The sequence below is a fragment of the Clytia hemisphaerica genome, unplaced genomic scaffold, assembly GCF_902728285.1.
Source record: "Clytia hemisphaerica strain Z4C2 unplaced genomic scaffold, Clytia hemisphaerica genome assembly, whole genome shotgun sequence".
NCBI classification, from domain to species: domain Eukaryota; kingdom Metazoa; phylum Cnidaria; class Hydrozoa; order Leptothecata; family Clytiidae; genus Clytia; species Clytia hemisphaerica.
Window position 1 is genome coordinate 565,523 of NW_027103573.1, and position 16,612 is coordinate 582,134.

The 16,612-nt window shown below is 34.3% G+C and overlaps 1 protein-coding gene across 1 annotated transcript; it reads right to left on the reverse strand.

Moving 5' to 3' along the window:
* Positions 1–3,035: 3,035 nt before the first annotated feature.
* On the reverse strand, positions 3,036–8,752 carry LOC136801152 (uncharacterized). Its single transcript, XM_067057776.1, has 4 exons — positions 8,647–8,752; positions 6,075–6,208; positions 4,812–5,213; positions 3,036–4,245 (listed from the first exon to the last, which is right to left on the reverse strand). Exons 2-4 carry the CDS (start codon positions 6,145–6,147, stop codon positions 4,064–4,066), a joined length of 657 nt encoding a protein of 218 aa, XP_066913877.1. The 5' UTR covers positions 6,148–6,208; positions 8,647–8,752; the 3' UTR covers positions 3,036–4,063.
* Between the last annotated feature and the right edge of the window lie 7,860 nt (positions 8,753–16,612).

Below are 16,612 nucleotides of genomic sequence, written 5' to 3' on the forward strand. Positions count from 1 at the left end.
GACCAATTTTAGAGGTGATTTTTTAATCTTGAGGATACTAGTGTTCGGCGGAATTTAATAATGTGGATTTGTCAAAAAAACCGCGAAATTAAATTCTGCAAAAATTTATTCACTTAAGTAGAGGTTCTGTATAAGGGAAGATTTCAATATCAAAGAAAAGAAACATGTAAGAGAAAACAAGATAATGAATCACTGATTCAAAACTCATCTGGCGTGTAAGAGGAAACCCAGAGCACCACTTCGCCTTTCAAACAGGCTATTTTTATAAGCCCAAAGAGATAACAGGAGAATGAAAAAGGGGTATCTTCCAAATAAAATAGGTAAAAGTAAGAAAAACTTAAAAATGAGTCCCCTTTTGGCCATTTGCAGCAACTGATGAGCGACTGATGAGCAACTGATGACGTCATATTAACACAATGACGTCATAAAAAATGACATCAATTTTTCCCAAAGTGTAATTGGATGTTATGGACACACTGGAGAATGAAAAGGGGAGCATCTGATATATAGAAAAACTTAAAATTTTGGCCATTTTGAGCAACTGATGACGTCATTACGACACAATGACTTAATCAAATAATGACATAAATTTCCCACAAAGTTTAATTGAATGTTATGGACACACTTGAAAACGAAAAAGTGGTATCTGTTATGAAAAAATGAGTAAAAAGTAAGATGAACTTTAAATGACTCCCCTTTTGGCCATTTTGAGCAACTGATGATGACATTACGACACAATGACGTCATCAAATAATAACATTAATTTCCCACAAAGTTTAATTGAATGTTATGGACACACTTGAAAACGAAAAAGTGGTATCTGTTATGAAAAAATGAGTAAAAAGTAAGATGAACTTTAAATGACTCCCCTTTTGGCCATTTTGAGCAACTGATGATGACATTACGACAGAATGACGTCATCAAATAATGACATTAATTTCCCACAAAGTTTAATTGAATGTTATGGACACACTTGAAAACGAAAAAGTGGTTTTTGTTATGAAAAAATGAGTAAAAAGTAAGATGAACTTAAAATAACTCCCCTTTTGGCCATTTTGAGCAACTGATGAGCAGCCGATGACGTCATTACGACACAATGACGTCATCGAAAATGACATTAATTTTCCCCAAAGTGTAATTGGATGTTATGGACACACTGGATAATGAAAAAGGGAGCATCAGATATATAAAAAAAATTGAATGAAAATGAGTAAAAAGTAAGAAAAATTTAAAATTTTTGCCATTTTGAGTAACTGATGACGTCATTACGACACAATGACGTCATCAAATAATGACAAAAATTTCCCACAAAGTGTAATTGGATGTTCTGGACACACTGTCCAAATTTCATCGCTAAATATTGAGTAGATCAAACGCTATAGAAAGTTTCGTCTAAGAGGAGGGACATTTTCGACCCCTCGAAAATTCTTAAATTTTTCAACTTCATGGGCATCTGACCAGGTCAAGAAACCGGATTTTTTGGTTAGATTTTCGATTTTCATTGTCCCTAAGGGTTGTACTTATCACCTGTAAAATTTCAGCCATGAGGCTCATGACCTAAATTTAGGCCCTTTTTTGACCTCTTTTTGGGGCATCTGACCAGGTCAAGGAACCGGATTTTTTGGTTAGATTTTCAATTTTCATTGTCCTTAAGGGTTGTACTAATCACCTGTAAAATTTTAGCCATGAGGCTCATGACCTAAATTTAAGCCCTTTTTTGACCGCTTTTTTGGGCTCGTGGAGATCAAAGAGACCGCTAGTGTTCGATCTGACAAAACTTTTTTGACAGTTTTCGATACGGCGAACACGTTGAGGATGGTTAAAATTCTGAGGCTTATGACCTAATAAAAAGGCCGACAGCTCTCGAACTATAAACCTTTTTGATATAATGCTGAAGGGAACTAAAGAAAACGTTACTTCATTGGAAAACAACAAAGTTTTATTTGCAAAAGCTTTTCGATTAAAAAATCATCTTCAGTGCTACAAGCGACGTAAAATTATTTTAAGAATTATTAAAATTTAAAATGAGAAATAATTCTATTGGGCTAAAAACCTTTAATTTAAATATACTTTTCTTTAACTTTGAACTTCGCTATGGTTTCAAGTATTGGTTACAGCCATGCAAAGAGGGCATATTTTGGTCATTTTCAGCCTACAGTAAAGTAAATTGACTGTCAATTCCTCTTGAACATACTTTAAAGTTTAACAAGCTTATCGATCCTAAGTTAGAACACCTCTTACGTAGCCAATTTTCAAAAAAAATTCATTAAAATTCGTTAAAATTGGTTCTAAAAACATTTTCCACTCTTGGATTATCTTTTTAACTAGTACAAAATGCATATCAAAAACGAAGTTTTTCAACCTTAAAATTTAGCTCCCCGGTAGAGTTGAAACCGAGAGATTGACTTTTCTGTGGAGACTTGGGTGAAAATATAAAATGCAAATGAAGGAAATGACGACATTGTGTTTTGGTTTTTATAAAACGTGTTTTTTTCTTCAAGAATGCATTGTAAAGATATTATATACTGGAAAATTTTAATTACAAATGTTTTGATATATAATACATAAAATTGCGATTAGCATGATAATGTAGCTGCACGTTTTTTATAAGAACATACAAAGTTTTTAAAGCCTTCAGATGTTTTTAACTTTTTGAGTTTTAAACTTGATAATTTTCTTAACATGTTCATTTCTTTTTGTTAATCAGATGTTCCAGATTACTAAACAATTGATTACACAAGGCAAACACGTGTAAACTCAGTAGGACAGTGCAGATCTGCAAAGGACCCAATCAAAATCATGTAATGTTTAAGAATAACACAGCTTTTTTTGAAACATTACACAATAGACCTTATCGGAGTTTTTGAATTTTCTAAAACAGCGATGCATTGTGGGATGTTTCCTAAGATATTCCTAAGAGATTTCCATTGTAATACCCCCGAAACAATCCCACAGTGCATCGCTTTTTAGAAAAATCAAAAACTCCGATAAGATCTATTAAAGTGAATTGACTTTAGCAACAAATGCAGTACGCATCTTTGTTTCAACGTTTATCTAACGTTAAATGACGTCATATTACTAACTAATTTACAAACACGTGTAAAAGCACTAGGACAGTTCAGATCACCAAAGGAACCAATCAAAACTATGTAGTGTTTTAGAATAACACAGCTTTTTTTGAAACATTGAACGTTTATGATATTCCAAAAGCACTGTTATCCCTTAACATAAACTGTAACAAAATTTACAAAAACAAGCTCTAAAATAATTTTATGAAAAAGAAATCTATTGTGTAAAATATCAGACATTTCGCCATGGGCTATCCCACCATGTAGGCTAAATGAGACACCAGGCGTCCATAATATATCAACTGAACTTAAAAAAAAAAGAAAAGAAAATTCTGCTGACAAAAATAGTTTAAAAAATTCTTTACAATGTGAGTCAAAAAAGTTTACTTTATTAAATATTAATAATACAGAACTGAAACTTAATATTCCCATAAGAAATTTTTCCAAAGCCCCACCCACCTTTTTCAAGACTGATCAAAGTTATTTAGATAGCTCAGAATCATCAAGTTATAATCTCCAAAGTCAGTATTTTTGTGCCCAAAAAACAAACCAAATTTCTTAGAACTTTGGATTCTTGTCGACCTTTATTGTAACTTGGAGTATAATAGCCATTTTTTCTCTCAAAAACATTGATTTAGTTTATCTTTTTAACATGGAGATAAGAAAAATATTTGGTCGCATACAAAATACAAAAATTATTTTAAATTTTACCATTTTCAGTTTTAGGAATTAACAGTGTCAAGAAAAATAAGGATAGAATTCATACGAACAGAAATTCTTTATTGTGCAGAACGATCAGTATTTGTCCATTCAATTTTTGTCATACAATTGGTTGCATAGATTTTCCAGTGTTTCACCATTCTAAAAACCATAGCTTCCAGGCTCTAAATACTATATACATACATTATGCCAACTTTTTATTGGACATACAATAAACTATAGAGGGGTCTTAAAAAAAGTTAGAAATCAACAACACCACAATTTTTGAACAGAAATTAAATCAATCTTGACAAGGAAGGATCATCTCTATATTCACGACTGATTTGATGTTGTCTGTACAACAACCCACCAAGAACCAAAATAACAACCAGAAACAAAATAGCGAACGCTGCAGCTGCGTATAATTTCTTTTTCAACGATTTGCATTCATCACCACACTCATAAACAACGTCTGGAACTGAAAAAAAGAAAGTTTCAAATTGTGATAGTTATGCACCACAGATATTTCAAATACAGTAATTTTAGTGACAACAATTTTTGATTAAACAATTTTGCGAGCAGTAAAAATCCTGAATTAAGTCTTGTTGAAAGAATCTTGGCAAACGGTAGGACATATCAGGTCTTTCTGCAAAACTTGCCGAATGAGTCCAAATTAGTTATTGAAAAGATAATTTCCATTATCTAGACCTGACTTAAAAAGGCAAAATGTTTAAAAATTCCCTAAATGACAATAACAATGGGCTAGTAATAAAAGCAAAACAAGAATAACGAAAAAAGGGGGTCCCAAGCAAAAAGATGATATACATTTCGGTAATTGAATACTCATGACTGTATGAATCAAACATAAAAAGCCAACTATTGAAACTAAGAAAGTTGTTAATTTCTTACCAATGATATTTCGACCTTAACAGATCTTTATCAACTTAATAAAGATATGTAAATAAGGTCTAAATATCGTTAGAGAGTATGTTTTAACGTTTTATTTAATTCTTATGACTATTTGAAACTTTTAAAATGTCATACCTGCAGAGGTGGTAGGATAAACTGTTGCAGAGGATGAGAGAACCACATTTGAGGAAGATGCAATCCAAGGGTCAATAGATGTGGAAACTTGAATTGAATCCGATTGGCTTGATGAAGATACAAAAAGTGATTCTGATGCTGGATGTGATGTAGAATAAATGGATTCAGATGAGATTATCTCAGTTGAGATGAAGACTGAATGACTACTTGAAGAAATCTGCATAGTTGCAGAACTGCTATTTCCAGCTACAGATGTGACTGCTGTTATTGTCGTATAATCAGGCAGAACAACATGGGTGGTTGGTTGGATTGTAGCAGATATAGGGATTGATGATGCATTTTTGTCTTCTTGTAATTCGGATGACTGAATCACCAATATAGGAATAGTTGCTGTCACTTCAACTGTGGGAAAAAGTTTCAAAATTTCAAAATTTTACGTATAATTTCTGTATTAAAGTACTTTTACTAAGGAGAAAGATTTTTCAAAATTATTTATTCAATCAAAAGATATCAAACAAAAACTATTGCTGGTTGACTCTATAAAGTAGTAAAAAACGACAAATAAACAGCCTTTTGTCAATCAACCAATAACAAACTTTGTTTGATATCTTTTGATTGAATGAATATTTTTGAAAAAATTTTTCACAGTGATGATGGTCAAAGATTGAAGAATCACTCCTGTGAAAATGGTAATTATATATACCACATTTCTACAAGAAGTTGATTTTTTTCTTCTTCATTTTTCAATTTCATTTTTCTTTATTTTTCAAATTTTTTTGCTTGATAATATTCCACTCACAAATATCTTTTCAACGAGCACAAAATCGCAACTTCATTCAAATTTTATCAAAAGTTACAGCCATTTTTGTCTCAGCTGCAAATTATTTTGAGACACACTTTAGTTATTTTTAAGAGCATTTTAAAATTTATATAAACATAAAAATCATGCATGAAGAATAAGAAGAACCAAGCCTGGTATATACAGGTTTTTATAAAAAAGCATGTACTCGTAACATGTAATGTCCCAAATAAAGGGGCGTGGTACAAAATTTTACCTAAAAAAAGCCCCCAAAATAAGATAATAAGCTAAAACCAGGCTATTCAGAGCTGTGGTGTAGTGGTCATTGACATTGGTTGATGCGCCTCAAAGCCTCCTGCAACTCAACCAAATAGCAATAGAAAAAAAAATCATCGAGTGATAGCTGAAAATATTTCCAAAACGTTTGAGATCTCATAGAGTATATAACAAGATTTTTTCTTTACCTTCTGTATTATCAGTTTGAGCACTGATAAGAGTGCATGATATGATGATCGTTAATAAACTTTGGAGGTACATGATGATACAGCAACTCAATTAAAATATGTCTTACAAGGAGTATCTTCAGGTATCTTACGTCCTAAAAGAATAAGGTGAGCAAAAGGACTTTCATAACAAATAGAAATAGACCTTTCCCTAATTTTAATGTCATGTTGAATAATAACAATGTTAAATGACTCAAGCATGAAAAAAAAAATACAATTAACAAAAAAACTTTGCACACTTTTACTATATTTATGCATCAGTGGCAGTGCAGTATTCTGGAACTTTTAATTACCGTCAACTGCTCCAACTTGGGACTATCTTATGCAACATGGGATGGCCATTCCACCACCATTTCACCAAACCTCCAAAGTCATTTGATTTGAGTTTAATGAACCGCGTATTAAAAAATACACAATTTCTCTTTCGCACCGAGTAGGCTTTTAAATCGAAATATGAAAAAAATCTGTAGCGTAACACGCGCGAGTGTCCGGAACGAAGAAGACCAAATTAGTGGCAAAACGATGGAGCATTTGACGTCACTCGCGCGGCAAGTTACACACTCACTATTTGTTAATCCCATTGGGCGTGACATGTTATGACAGAAAGTATGATTGATAAACTTGGTGGAGTTATCAAAAGAAATTTGTTGTCAAAGAGATTTAACAGTAAGTGAAAATACAGGCCAGATATCAACAAGTCCCATGTTGCGTACACTCCTCCCAAGTTGGAGCAGTTGACGGTATCAAACATTACATTGTGATCAGGAAAAGGTCTTTAGAAAGATTTCCAAACAGGTATTGCACAATAATAAGTATATAAGTCTAAAACATGCTTTCGCAGCATTAATCTTTGATACTCATTTCGGCGGGATGCTAGTGTGACTAACTAACTGTCTTTAAACACCATAAAACAGCAAATAAGTCTCTTGTAAGGGTAAAAAAATCACAAAATATAAAGAATTGACTTCCTCATCATAGTGTAATAAATTTTCATAATTTGGACCAAAATTCAAAATTAGGGATTAAAATTGGGAGAGTAATCTCTCAATGGGTCATAAAAACGTATTCAGTGTTGATTTAGAAATTTTGGATCAGACGTCTGATCACTCACCTCGCAACACTGAAAGTAGGCTACTGTAGTGTCCCTGCTCTAGGTCTGGGAAAAGATGGCAGAGATGTTTAAAAATTACAAAAATGCATCAAGGAAAAGGTTTTTCGGATTCTTAAAAGTGACTTTTACTGATAGCATGGAAAGTTCTAAAATAATATATAAAAAGATCCTGGCAACGATACAATGATGTTGAAAACGGTCGTGGCTTCTTCACAAAGACGAAAGACAGATCTGGACTTATTTCGTACTTTCCAGTCTCTTGTTCGTAGTTTTTCTGACTTTCTGGTTCTTTGTGAGTTATTTTCTATGTTTTCTAACTTACTGAATGACTTACCGACAGATCGCCACAGGTCAGGTGGGATTCGAACCAACTAAATGCAAAGTTCAGATGTTTGAAAACCCATTGCCTTATCCACTGCGCCACGGATTCATGCCAGGATAGCGCTTCCGACGGCTATTTATATTGTACAAACTGCAGACCAGACTGTATTTAGAGAAAATCACAAAAGAGTACTTGACACCCTGCCTATGCCCCGGACAGTCCGGGGCAAATGTCTGGGGTCTGAAAAAAATAACTTTTTCCCCGGACCTACGTCCGGGGCTCCAATTTTTGCGCCATAAATTTACCCCGGACGTGAGAGATTTTTTTTATTTTTGCACCATAAATTTACCCCGGACGTGAGAGATTTTTTTTATAAACTAGGCAAGGTTAATAAATTAATTAAAAATAAAAAAACTAACTTTACTTACCTTTCTCCTCTGTCTGATCAGGATCCATTTTTCAGCTTTCGGTTAGATTTTAGAATTTGATTGCTGAACAAACCACGCTTGAGATTTAAGGTTCAAATACAGGCCTCACACACGAAACGCCAAAATCAGGACATTACAAGATCTTTTGGAAGACGGCGTTTGTCCACGGAAGAATATTTCAATGAATTAGAAAAAAGCCCGTGCGGTCAGCGATTCTATAAAAAGCGACCGCGTGGGCTGTCTGGGGCGTCCGGGGTAGTCTCTCAAAAACAAATAATACGGACCCCGGGCACGCATCAAAAAAACCCCGGACTGTCCGGAGCATAGGCAGGGTCGTATTGTTTCGAGCTCCAACCATAGCCTAACCCTAACTGATAATAACCCAATTCCTAGCCAATCTGATACGTAACCACACCCAAACCACACCCACTCTCAACCCTACCAGGTCGACTGCAGGTCCTGACACTATTCCCGCATACCGGATCCGAAAAATAGATACATGTCTTTCGTCTTTATGAAGAAGCCTTCACCGTTGAAAACTTGTTGAAACACACACAGCCAGAAAGAGAAAACAAAAGTGCATTGCATGGGGGCCTGATAGAAAGAAAATCTATCAGACCTGCACTCCTGCACTATCAATAAAATGTTAATAAATGAAAATGTAAGACTTACTTTAAAAAAACTATGAAGGTTTCTTCCATTGGCTTATCTGGCACTGCCTGGCTGTCTGGCGCCACTTTTTTCACTCTGAAATTTTCCTGAGAGTAAGCTTCTTAGATAGCATGAAAATAAGTTGCTAGTCTAGTCTAATGGACATTTCAGGAGCACAACTTTTACCATCCGTTATTTGGAAATCTTTTCACGGCTCCTTTCCCATAAACCGGAGTTTAAGATTTGTCTATCCTACAAATCGCAAATGTGATTTAGCTTTTACGTGCGTATATCACTACATTCTAAGTTCTTCATTTTTGATAAAGATGCAGGATTTGTTCGTCTTGGCATGAGAGGGAGAGAATGATGGAAACCATCGAAAGCAAAAGCAGGTATAAAAACATAACTATCTAAAATCCAGAATGGATATGATTCGCTTTGTTTGTAAAATAGTATGTGATTTTATCTATAGACCTTTTCACTTTTCAGCCATTCATTTCATCTTCAATCTGACAGTTTTATGTCGAACCAGTCACAGCTATCACAACTAGATACTGTCAACACTGCTCTAAGTCTAACTTGGGACGATTGGTCGAAACATGGGACTGTTGCATATCTAGTCTGTATTTTCACTTACTGTAAAATCGACAGAGAAATCGTGTATTTTTTACTACGCCGTTCCTTAACTCAAATCAAATGACTTTGTGGAGGTTCGGTGAAATGGTGGCTGAATTGCTGTCCCATGTTTTTTGTTAGATAGTCCCAAGTCAGAGCAGTTGACGGTGTAACAACTCAACGGATGTTTGCAACAAGCAAAAAATGGAAATACGGGAGGCACATTTTCTGCATAGACCTTTTCGCCTTTCCATCCACCATAATTGAATTGTATGCAAAAATTATGGTGGCCGAATTGCCGTGGTGAAATTCCCTTAGAAAGTATGCAAAACATATGCAAAAAGAAAGTATGAATTAAAAACTTACATGCATAATAGACCTTTTTTCAAAGAGGATGTCCTGTTGAATAATTATGTAGTCCAGCCATTAAAACAATGATATAGCCATGCATAATTACTGTATCATGCATATTGTAATAATTATGCATGATTTTATCATTGTTTTTCTGCTGGACTACATAATTATTCAACAGGGTGACCTCTTTGAAAAAAGGTCTATTGGCATTATATATTAAAGTGTAATCTTGTAGAAGAAAGATTAAATTTGCTTCTCTTGAAAACTAAAAACAATTATATTCACTCATCTCTTAGAACAAGCACTTCAAAAGACCATAACATTAGACAGAAACTCAAACTGAAAAATCACCCGCGAAGGTAAAAAACAATCCTTATTCGGCTGACGGCAAATTATTCTCCTGGGAATAGAGCCGCCAAATGATCAAATTAAAACATTGAGAAAGTGTGACGTCATAATTACTGCTTTCAGTTTGCGTGTTTTGAAAGTTTGATGTGTGTACTCCGTCTTCGTGGAATTTTTTTATGGCATGAAAACAGAATATGCAATGTCTTTAAGAACAAATTCCTAAAAGGCTTTTGTTGTTCTGTAAATATTTCCTTTTGGATTAAGAAATTCCATCTTTTATTGTTCTAATGATTATAATATTTATTTATAAGATGCTTTGTTGTCTTTTTAATCTTTGTGTAAACTTGCATATGTTTTGCATACATTCCAACTAAATCCAACCACGGAATTTCGTTCCTGTATTTTTGCATACAATTCAAGATGGCGGACGGAAAGGCGAAAAGGTCTATTCAACAGAACAAACAAAATTCAAGATAGTAGACAGCGAGTGAAAAAAGAGAAGCGAGAAAAAAAGCTGTTTTTGTTTAGGATAGCTTTCCACTGCTATCAAGAGGTGATTTCACATATGGGATTTTTCATGAGAGTGTTACCATATAGTTAGTCACACTAGCGTCCCGCCAAAATGCGTATCAAAGATTAATGCTGCGAAAGCGCTATTATCGTTTACTTGACCCTCAAGCAAAAAAATGCACCTCGAAACTTCTAAAGGGTTAAATGAAAAAATAACCCGGCGCTTTTTAATGAAATTAACATTTTCAAAAACTTTGAGAAATTGCCTAAAATTTGAGCCATACTGTAGATGAAAAAATTTGAGCCAGGCCAACCGCGAAAACTAATTTAAAGATCAACTTCCCAAGAAAAAGATCTACGGGGGAGGCGGAACCCACCTAGATCCGCGCAGCGCTGGATAGGGAGTTTCTAAACATCGACCAGAAATGGCGACCACGACCAGCAACCACGACCAGCAACCACGACCGGCGACCAGATAAATTTGGGTTATCGAGTTTATCTGCTCTCTCCACCGTAGAGAATGTTTAAAATCAAGTCCTCAGAATACTAAAAAGTGACCTTTGAAGTAACCAGTCATTTTCTTGACAAAGTGACACTATTTGACTAAAATATTGACAGGGTCATTAGGTATGATGTTTGTAAGCTTTGTTAAACCAAATATTTTAATTATGCTGAATGAGATGCCTTTAGTATGAATAGATAGAACTTGTCAGTAGGAAAAAATTGGGAAAGCCAGTTTTAGAGTTATGAATCTAATCAATTATTCTATTGTCTTTATGCTGACAAAATGATTAATTTCGACAGAAATAACAATCTGATGATGAAATACAAAGCTTCTCAAACCACTTTCAAACAATTTTGTGCCACTAATTATGGTGATGCTGATAATACAAAAGGATAGAAATTGACACCATAATCAAACTCCAAGAGCGTTGAAATAGTTGTTTTACGTATTTGGCACGTGGCTTTAATTAGATGAGACAGGGGTGAGCTTACTCTTCAATATTAAATATATTCAAATGATTAGAGACACTCTACGTTGGAGAAAGAAAAAAAACTCTATAACCCAAATTTATCTGGTCGTTGGTCGTGGTCGCCGGTCGTGGTCATCATTTCTGGTCGACGTTTAGAAACTCCCCGCCGGATAGGCTATTTCCCGGAAATTTTGCCGGACCTCAAACAATGACCCATTTACATGTGCGGCATTATTTTTACTTTAGCGTACAAACAAGGCCTTAAGAATCGAAGCGCTGTCTCGGGAATTGAATGAAAAATTTTGGTTGGTTGATTTTGGCTGCTGCACGTTATATTTTGTTTCAAACTTTCAAGTTTTAATTAATTGTCTTGCGAACTTGATTCAGGTAACTCTTATCCTTGTTATTGCAAATACATTCTGTAGATGACTGATGTTGTTTTTTCTGAAAGCTAGATTTCCTAGTGTGACTAACTGCCATAGAACACAGATAAATAAAAATATTATTGTGTACTTACATTCCAATATGAAAAACAATGCACATTATCAGTGCATCACCAGTTGGGTGTTTAAGATAAAAACGGCAATTTTTTCACCAATGAAATGCTGAATCAGCAGAAAAATAAAAAAAGTAAATAAATGAAAATTGCTGTTTTCGGCAATTATTGCTGTTTTTGGAACTAGAAAAGTTGATTTTATTATTGAACACGTGGTATATTATTTGACACCCTCGCGATAAGTAGGCCTATTGTGCCTCGTTTAGTTTTGTTTTCAACTAGTTTTTGTTGGGGTTTTGTTATCTCTTTTCTGGCTGTGTTCCGGCATCAATCAGGATCTTTTAAGAATCAGAATCTTTTATTGAGCAACAAAAAATTGAAAAAATTACTTTAAAAAATCTGAAAAACCTTTTTCTCGATGCAATTTTACAATTTTCAAACACCTCTGACATCTTCGCCCTTGTAAGGACAACACATTTTGCTGATTCAGCATTTCATCATTGAAAAAATTGCCGTTTTCGGTAATAATTGCCGAAAAGAGCAATAATTGCCGTTTTTATATATATTAAACACCCAACTGATCACAAAGTGAGATATACACAAAACTCAACATCCTTACAAAAGTTGTCTTTTTGATTTCCCAAACATTCGTTTCAAGCGTTCACTTCCACAATAATTTATGTAATTACTCTTTAGGTCAGTCAGATTCAAGATATACTGTATGCGGTTTCTAGCCACGTGACTGAAGTGCCTACTAAAACAATCCGGGTGTAAGTGTGAAAGGGACACAGCAGGTTATTCTTAAAGTAAAGAAATATCTTTTGGCATTGACAATCAAATATAATATATTACATTAAATTTCCTTAATTCAAAAAAAAAAAAATTCACTTTGTATTCGTGAAAAATAACAATAACAAAATGATGAATTAATATTTACATACTAAAACCCCCCGTCTTTTAGTCTCGTCTATTTTCCGAACTCAGAACGTGCAAAACGCCCGTTGGCCCAATATCCACCCAATTATTTTAAATTCACTTTAATTGTCCTTTGACTTTCAACTTTGACTTTCAAAAAATAGTATTTAAAAACTAGGAATTTATAATAAGTACCAAAAACAAAAAGTTTGATGGTTGATTAGTGAAGCATTCAATAAATTTCTAGTTTCAATTTTCAGTGGGTATTTTTCTAGCGCTTCGTTTATCGCGCAATTTTTGCGTCACACAAATTTTCTTGCCCGTTCGTAATAATTATGCATTGCCAAATTTGGTTCTCCATTGTTCTTACTGTCAAGTCAGGATAGATGGTGATGATAGCTTTCATTTTACAGCCACTTTAAATTAAACTAAGGATTAATAAACGAACATTGAATAAACGTACAGTATAGCCTTGAGCTCTCGAATTTCGTTTTTCAATTTACTTACATTTTCAAGTATATTTTTGGAACAAAGAAAGATTTTTTCAGCCAGGGTGTCAGGTACAGACAGCAGGGACGTCTTCTTCCATTTCACACATGTTTGAAAAAGAAACTTCTTACTTCAAAACTTTCCTTCTTTAAGCTTGTGACATTTTCAGGAATAAGCCGAATTCTTCTTTTCCATGGTTGAATTGAAAGATGGGTCGATCTGCAATATGTACTTACCGATTTTGTTTATGTTTTTTTGCAACAATCAGCAGAATAAGATAATTTTAGGAATGAACCGAATTCTAGATTGCTTCCTTCATTCTTGTGGTTAAATTGTTCTGCAAAATATACTTTTCTGTTTATTTTTGTTTTCATCAGTCACCGGCAAACATTTATAGCTTCCTTTTAACTGCTCAAAGAGAGGCTGCTAAAGAAGGCCGCTAAATAGACCGCTGGCTGCTTGGCCGGTCTCTCGATCAAGAAAAAGCCTCTAATAGAGGCCTTGAGGCTGTTCTTGGAAAAATTCCATTGGCCGCTTCATGGCCGATCTTCTAAAATGTTAGGTCGCTTGAAATTTCACTTCACCCGCTATGAGACCGGTCTTTTACCCGCTTTAGTCGATCGGACTTTTGTGTACTTCAAATCGCTTGGGGAGTCACACTTTTCAAGTCATTTCCAGACATTTCACTATCATCCATGAGGTCTATCTGAAAATCTTGGAATCATTGTAAACAAAGCCATTCTAAATGACTTATACCAAAACCCTGTTCCTTTGTTCTGAAAATCCAAGAAAACTAATCTTCGAATGTGTTTTTACAGTGGGTGTAGGGTGTAATGAAGGCGTAACAAATTGAAGCACGGTTTTGAGAATTATGTCAAAATTTGGTTGGTTGATTCTGGCTGCCCCACATTTAGCAATCGGTTATTATGTTTCATTTCAACTTTTCAAGTTTTAATTAATAGTCTTGGGATCTTGAACTTGATTCAGGTAACTCTCATCCATGTTGTTGTAGATGACTGATGTTGTTTTTTCTGAAAGCTTGATTTCCTAGTAGTGTGACTAACTGGAGTATAATCCTGTATAATTACATATAACCCAAGATAGCAAATGGAAAAGCAAAAAGGTCTATTGCCCCTAAGGTATGTGGATAGTTTCATTGTTCCACATTTCTAGTAAATTCTCCAGCCATTGCCATTCCTTCCCTGATGATATTTGTTGAAGAAATTTTGGGATCAATTTATCCACCAACGCTTTACAGCACCCCTTTAAATAGTGTATATTACATTCTCAGAGATTTTAAACCGGAAAAGAAGCAAATGAAATGATTCTCCAGTTTCTAGAAGGCCAAGATTAAGGGCAAGGGCAATTTTTCCTGTCTTCCTTCTTCTCTCAGCCCCCATTTTGTTTTGAAGGAATGTATATGAAAAAATTATTGCCAAAAATGATTTTTAAAAAGAAGTCCCAGAAACCTTAAGTTCTAGCTTCATCCAACATTAGTTTTTCATCCAACATTAGTTTTTCATCCAGCAATCCATCCAACCCAACCTTTACATAATTATACATTGAAAAAAATTTTTTCCTCTAATGACATCATGATTTGAGACTTGAAGCTTGGGTTTTCTGAGCCTCAAGCAGTGGTGTGATTTAGCTGGCAGATGTGGAAAACATTAAGCTCACATAAAAATTAGAAATAATATAGCAAAAAATGCTTGTGTATATAAATGCTATGAGAATGAGCTGTGTAGGTATTATCTGTCTCTTGTTAACAGTTTAACTTGAGTGAAAAGAGTCTAGTCAGATTGAGTTCCTATGCCTAACTTTAGCTAATTCTAAAGCCTAGATTGAAGTCCTCAACAGCAAACTTAAAGAAATTTACTAATCAAAAGATAAGTTCAAAGTAGCAAATTATTTATGATTGTTTCATTCTTTATTCTCTTTTCAAAATGCTTAGTTTTCAAAAAAACAACTGATAACTTTGTGTTCAAAGATGTCCGCAGAGAATGAGGAGCAGATTTTCGAAGTGTTACCAAAGACTGGATTACTTTACACAGAACAATCAGTCATGCCTGTGCTTTGTAAACCAAAAATTTTACCATTGAAATCTGTCACTTTGGAGAAATTAGAGAAAATGCAACAAGAGAGTCAAGAAATGTTAAAGCAACAAGAGGAAGAAAACAAACTACGTGAACAAATGATTGAACAGACCGAAGCAGTAGATTCTGGTAATAGCGGCAATGGGGGTGGTGCCCCTGATGTATTGACACTATAAAAGAATTAACGTTTCATGTTTAATGTAAATTTGTAAATAGATAAAATGCAAAATGGCAGTCACATTGATTTTTTCGAAGTATTATCACTCTACTGTTTTTTTGATGAAAAAACTTTTTATGAACAACTTGAGAATACAGCTGAGCTTGAATTTCAAGCATTTTAGGAGTTTAATCAGCAAAAATCGGGTATAAAACCTAAAGTAAATCAATTTGCACCTAAGATTTAGTACCTGAGCCTATACAGGACAGAACATGAGGCTCAAAGTGCCAGAAAATATTACCAGTAACTCAAAGTCTATATTTATAATAAAGCTAAAAGATAATGCTTATGTGTCAACCCTCAAAGCGTAAGGAGTATTTATTAAGAGTTCATAGTTTACCAGGAAGGAATGACTTTCAAAATGTCATTTTATCGTAAGAAAATCAGCAATGAAGTGACTATGGTATTTTAAACTCTAAACCTTGTTCCTCACACTTTAAGGGTTGATAAGCATTAAAGGTTTTTAGGTTTAGCATTATTTTTACTTATTTTGATTGGCATTTGATTGATAATTCATTAAATAAATCAGATATGAATTTTTAAAACCTTTTTAAATTGTAAATAAGACACAATGTGCAATGTTTGAACTGGATGTGAACTTTTTATTTTGTTGATTTTCTTTTTCGTTTTTACCAATTTAAGTTAAGGTTTAGATAATATTTATTTGAAACTAAACATACAAAGTCAAGCCTTTATTTAAACTGAGTCTGCTAAATTGCGTGGGTTGCGTGGGTGCGTGGGTCAATATTTTTGCATGGGTATATAATAGTGACCCACGCAAAAAATAATAATTTTTGACCCACGCAAATAATATTTTGACCCACACACCGACGCAAAAAAATGACGCACGCAAAAAAAATGACCCACGCAAAAATATTGACCTACGCACCCACGCAACCCACGCAATTTAGCAAACTCATTTAAACTTTATCAGAATTTTTTTAGGCTTCAAACTTCAAACAGCCCACTTGCATCC

Coding starts and splice junctions, on each gene's coding strand:
- LOC136801152 (XM_067057776.1), bottom strand. CDS start 6,147: ATGTACCTCCAAAGTTTATTAACGATCATCATATCATGCACTCTTATC. Junction 5,214..6,074: donor TCAAACTGATAATACAGAAG/GTAAAGAAAAAA, acceptor TTTTTCCCACAG/TTGAAGTGACAGCAACTATT. Junction 4,246..4,811: donor TTATCCTACCACCTCTGCAG/GTATGACATTTT, acceptor TCTTTTTTTCAG/TTCCAGACGTTGTTTATGAG.